This window comes from Phyllobates terribilis, unplaced genomic scaffold (genome assembly GCF_046119375.1).
Source record: "Phyllobates terribilis strain yellow unplaced genomic scaffold, ASM4611937v1 Scaffold_3__8_contigs__length_932513732, whole genome shotgun sequence".
Taxonomy (NCBI): domain Eukaryota; kingdom Metazoa; phylum Chordata; class Amphibia; order Anura; family Dendrobatidae; genus Phyllobates; species Phyllobates terribilis.
Genome location: NW_027362763.1, coordinates 358,102,648 through 358,108,647, shown reverse-complemented (window position 1 = coordinate 358,108,647; position 6,000 = coordinate 358,102,648). Strand labels below are relative to the sequence as shown.

The window sequence follows — 6,000 nt, the reverse complement described above, 5'->3', positions numbered from 1 at the left end:
CACACAGTGTACAGTTTAGTATATCCAGTCCAAAACCTTATATTAGTGTAATGTAACTGCTAAAACTTTTAATTTGGAGTCTGCAATGTATTCTGCAACGCTCTATTAGAACCAAATAGCTTATGTAACCGGCTACGGAGTAATTCCCTTTAGTGCTCTAAATGCCTCCACATCATAAGACCATGTAGACTTCCTTCTTAATAGATGGGTTTGTTCTGTAAAGTAGCTGCATTCCTTGTCAGAATAATCTGAGATTTCATGTGCAATGAACTCATAATCTGCTAAGTGTTTGCCAAAGCTTAAGAGCCAGAACACAATGATCTAATATAAATGAGAAACAAAAGCAAATTGCTGGTAGAGGAGATAGACAGATATAGTAAATCATGATCTGTGAGTGTTTGCTAATATTCATTCTAGTATTAGTGGTTTGGAAGCTAATTAATAATCGGAGTGTGACTCACCTGTACCCACCAGGACCACCTTCTCTTCCTATCCTTGGCAATCTATGGACGCTGAGATTTAAGCTTCATCATGACACCCTCATCCAGGTAAAGATTCCTGAAAAATCGTGTTTTACTGTTCATTGTGGTGCATTTTATATTCTATACCAGAAAATCTTACTCTATTTTTTAGGTTTATAGCATGCAATTTAGTCATTCAGAAAGTTATCTGTATTTAGTGTCTTGAAAAAGTATTCATACCTTGTGAAATATTTCACGTTACACTCACAAACTTAAATGTATTTTATTGGGATTTTATGTGATATAGCAATAAAAAGTAGCACGTATTTGTGAAGTGTAAAGGAATAGATACATGGTTTTCTTAATATTTTAAAAATATAAATCTTAAAATTGTGATGTGCATTTGTATTCAGCCCCTTGTAGTCTGATACCCCTAAATAAAATCCTGAGTGACGAATTGCATCCAGAAGTCCCTTAATTAGTAATTTGAGTCCACCTATGTGAAATTTATTCTATAATTACAGCTGTTCTGTGACCGCCTCAGAGGTTTGTTTGAGAACATTAGGGATCAAACAGCATCATGAAAACCAAGGAACACACCAGACAGGGCAGGGATATAGTTGCGGATAAGAGTAAAGCAGTGTTAAGTTCTAAAAAAATAGCCAAAGCTCTGAACATCTTGCGGAGCACTGTTCAGTCCATCACCCAAAAATGAAAGGAGTATAGCTCAACTGCAAATCTACTAAGACATGGCCATCAACCTAAACTGAGGAGCTAAATGGTCAATGGTCACTCTGGAGGCACTGCAGAGATCCACAGGACAACTATTAGTCCACTTTCACTTGTTCAGTATTTGGTCAGTATTTCACACCAGTATTTGTAAGCCAAAATCCTGAGTGGGTGAAAAATGCAGAAGTGGTACATGTGTTTCTATTATACCGTTCCTTATTATACTGATGTAAAATACTGAACATGTGAACGTGGCCTTAGTTATATACTCCACAAATCTAGCCTTTGTGGAAAAGTGTCAGAAAGTAAGCCGTTTTTTAAACCAAGCCATAAGAAGTGCAGTTTGCAAAAAGCCATGTAGGGACACAGATAGATAGCAAGTGGAAGAAAGTGCTCAGATGAGACCAAAGTAGAACTTTTTTGGCTAAATTCAAAAATCTGTGTGTGTAGGAAAACTAACACTACACATCACCCTGAAAAGACCATCCCCACTGTCAAACATAGTGGAGGTAGTATTAGGGCTGTGGAATCAGTGTCCATTTTGGTGAAGTCAGAGTTGGAGTCGGTATAAAATGGAATGACTCCGACTTCTAAAATATGTAATAAATTGGTAGAGTAGTTCAATGCAGGTTGTGCTGTAAATGTCTTCATAAGAATTTGGGAAAGTTATGAAACGTCCTATGAATGTCTGTTTTATTCCTGATCTAAGGATTTAAGTTTTTAGTTGAGATAAATCTATGCTGCACTTTATGTATATACTCAGTAGCAAGGCAGTGCTGTGGAGTTGGAGTCAGGGAAATTGATGAGTTGGAGTCAGTGGTTTGGCTTACCAACTCCACAGCCCTGGGCAGCATCGTGCTGTGGAGATGATTTTCTTCAGCAGGGACAGGGAAGCTGGTCAGAGTTGAGTTGATGGAAAGATTGATGGAGCTAAATGCAGGGGCAATTCTGGAGAGTTGTTAGATCAAAGAATATTCACGTGTTTGAATGGCCCAGTCAAAGTCCAGACCTAAATCCCCTTTAGAATCTGTGGCAAGACTTTGAAAATTGTTTTTCATAGCCGCTTTCCTTCCAATCCCACTGAGCTAGATTAAAAAGAAAAGTGGGCAAAAATATCAGCCTCTGGATGTGCCAAGCTGGTCGAGACATGACGCAAAAGACTTGCAGCAGTAATTGCATCAAAATGTGGTCCTACAAAGAATTGGCTCAGGTGGCTGAATATAAATGCACGTCACAATTTTCAGAATATATTTTAAAAATATTTAGAAAACAATGTATTATTTCCTTTACACTTCACAAATACGTGCTACTTTGTGTTATGTCACATAAAATCCCAATAAAATACTTTTACAGGGAAAGTGGCAGCAGCTTTTTGCAATGTAATCTGAAGGCAGCAGGAGATAGAGGCTGAAACACAGAATTCAGAGATGTGTCAATTGTCAATGTGCATGCTGTGATTTATCAACTGCAAAGGATTTATCACTAGGAGATTAACATTTCTGGATGAGTCCAGAAACACCCTCTCCTGTGATAAGCACCTCACTGTCTATGGACTTTATACACAGAAAGCCTGGGGTGGGCGGGGTTAGCTGTAGTGTGGGCGGGTTTAGCTTTCTCAGCTCTGCTTCATTCTAAATCTAAAAGCTCTGATTGTATGAGAACAGCTGCACCCAGTAAACTAAGTGATACATCGTTGGATTCAGCTTCTTTTTGCCTACACTACACTGCTCTCAGATGAGGTAGCAAAAACTTGCTGACAAATTCCCTTTACGTTTGTGGGAGTAGCATGGAAAAATGTGATCATGGGATATGAATACTTTTTCAAGGCATGTTTGTCAGTGCAATTGTGCAGCCATCTTTGATTCATGCTGCCTTTGGTTAGCGCAGCATGAATCGAGGGACAGGTTCCTTTTAATGTAAAAATAACTTGCAACTTTTTGGCACAATTTACGGTGGTGGTGTAAATATGCGCAGTTACCCTATATATTAATCGTATTATGTTCTGTGTCACACTCTATGAATTTATGATAAATGCATTTTTAATTTGTGTTCTTACATTCAGCTAGCTCATGTATATGGAGAAATATACACAATATGGCTGGGACAGACTCCAGTTGTTGTACTGAATGGATACAGAGCAGTTAAAGAACTCCTGAATTCTCATTCTGATGACTTCCTGGGGCGCCCCATTTTACCATTTTTCATGGACTTAATGGGTGAAAAAGGTACAGAACTCTAAGATAAACATTAATTCTATAATCCATCATGTTATATGTCCTGAAATCAGGATTGGCAACTATGAAGACATTGACAGTGTCCATAATAAAAAAAAACAAAACAAAACAAAACATTCTTCCTTGATCTTTTTCCTCTGCAGGTCATCACAGTTGTAGTTTTCGTTATTTAACAGTTCACAGTAAATTCTGCAAATGTCTTTATCTTAGTATATAGACATGTATTACTTGTTTTCTAATTTGTCTGTAAAAAGATTACAGGTTGTTACAGGCTAGGACGAGGGGTTGGTGGAAAATGCAGTCCTCTAGGAATTCAACCGGGCAGTTTTTTTTTTTTTTTAATTATCATTAAATTTTTCTGCTCAGTCAATTGGACATCATGTTTGAGTGGCTGACGTTGGTGTGAAAAAAAAAATAATTTTTGCTGTTTCACTAACAACCACTGTCAACAATTAGCACTGTAAAGCAGGGTAGCACACTTTCCGTCTGCATGCTCATGTCATCCTGGTGTTATTACAACTGCACTGCTGAATTGCTGCTGAATTGAGCTTTTCATATGTCCTTTTTCGGCCCTATGTAGTCTCTTGGGGTTGACACACCATTTGGCAAGTAGCTTTCTATTTGGGCTTTTTCCATTTTTTCTCCAGCCTGTAGCTTCTTCCTCTAGTAAAACAACACAGGGGGATTGTGGGCAGATACAATAGCACTAACTCCACTCTCCCTGTGACTCAGAATTTCATATACCAGCTCAGTGTGCTAACTCTTTTTGCTCTGTATTCATCCCTTCAATCATCAAACAGTTCTCCTACAAAATGTATTGATTCACCTATGCAGCACTTTACTGTATCTGTTGCACAGTTGTTCCAGCCTACATATATGAGCAAATGTGAACAATTTGAAAAAGTACATAGGCACTAAAACAGGTGTAAATAAACAAATATGTGTACTTCAAAAGGTCAGGAGTATGAGTGTGGTCATGCACACAAATAGAGCAGGGTCATATAAAAGATATATGCAAAAAGGACCATATAGTAGATAAGAGTAAAAATATATAAATCTTTATTGGATAATTAAAGTTAAAATACAGTAGGACCAAAAGATAAAATGGCTACAACCCAGCAATTGATTTAAGAAAAAAATGTTTTTATACAAATATATGGCTAGACATAATGTGCAGAATAAGTAAATAAATGAATGATTATTTATATATTTAAGTGCAGGGGAGATCAAGCAATAAATAAGTAATGCTAAACAGTGATGTAGCAAGTTAAGGCTTGACTCAATGTGCAAAATAGATAAAGAACTAAGTGTTCATGTGCAAAAAGCGGAGTAATACTGGACAATACTGGAATATTCATGTGCAAAAAAATCAGTGGGAGTAATGCCAAACAGTGGCATCTGCACAAGAGAAGTAAAGACCTTTTATAACATGACCATTAATCAACATGCAAGAATGTCTCAGGCAACATAAGTAATGACAACAAGAGTAGGAGTAATAGGTAACGTGATAAAGAAAGTTACAATACCTGAGTTGGAGATTGTGCCAGGTCCCCTACACTCGTTTCGGTGCTTGCCTTCTTCAGGGGAAGTGGCTAGACATGATGGAGATTAGCTATAAATATGGGGTACCATCACACTTTTTGAGAGATCTGTTTTCATTGGTCATCCACCCATATTTATATGTGCAGCTGCTGCAGAATGTATTATGATGTTCTGCAGCAGCTGAGATGTGTATTATGGGGTTCTACAGCAGCTGATGAGTGTATGTTGAGGTTTTCCGGCTTCAAAGATTCTGCAGCATGTGAGGTGGAAATGATAAGGTTCTGCTGCAACTGAGTTGTCATTTATGAGGTCCTGTCATAGCTGATATGTATATTATAAGGCTCTGCAGCATCTGAAATGTAGAAGCCTATAAGACGAAATTGTACACAAAGAACCAGAATGTAAAAAAAGTGAAATTTTATTGAAAACAATTATATAACAAAGTTAAAGAAGTGGGAAACCAGCAGATGGCTCCACAATACACAAATATATGTATACCGTTGTGCTCAAAAGTTTACATACCCCGGCAGAATTTTTCCTTTCTTGGCCTTCTTTCAGCGAATATGAATGATAACAGAAAAACTTTTTCTCCACTCATGGTTATTGGTTGGGTGAATCCATTTCTTGTCAAACTACTGTGTTTTCTCTTTTTAAATTTTAATGATAACCAAAAACATCCAAATGACCCTGATCAAAAGTTCACATACCCCAGTTCTTAATAGCGTGTATTGCCCCCTCTAACATCAATGATGGCTTGAAGTCTTTTGTGGTAGTTGTGGATGAGGTTCTTTATTTTCTCAGATGGTAAAGCTGCCCATTCTTCTTGGCAAAAAGCCTCCAGTTCCTGTAAATTCCTGGTCTGTCTAGCATGAACTGCACGCTTGGGATCTCCCCAGAGTGGCTTAATGATATTGAGGTCAGGAGACTGAGATGGCCACTCCAGAACCTTCACTTTGTTCTGCTGTAGCCAATGACAGGTCGACTTGGCCTTGTGTTTTGGATCATTGTCATGTTGGAACGTCCAAGTACGTCCC

At 37.9% G+C, this 6,000-nt stretch overlaps 1 protein-coding gene across 1 annotated transcript in view; it reads left to right on the top strand.

The window, feature by feature from the left end:
• The first annotated feature begins 246 nt into the window (after nucleotides 1–246).
• LOC141258122 (cytochrome P450 2J5-like) overlaps nucleotides 247–6,000 on the top strand; it is a 78,623-nt gene continuing 72,869 nt past the window's right edge. Inside the window, exons 1-2 of the mRNA XM_073673126.1 lie at nucleotides 247–548; nucleotides 3,253–3,415. Coding sequence (XP_073529227.1) covers nucleotides 384–548; nucleotides 3,253–3,415 — 328 coding nt within the window. The 5' untranslated portion in view covers nucleotides 247–383. The remainder of the gene's footprint in view (nucleotides 549–3,252; nucleotides 3,416–6,000) is intronic.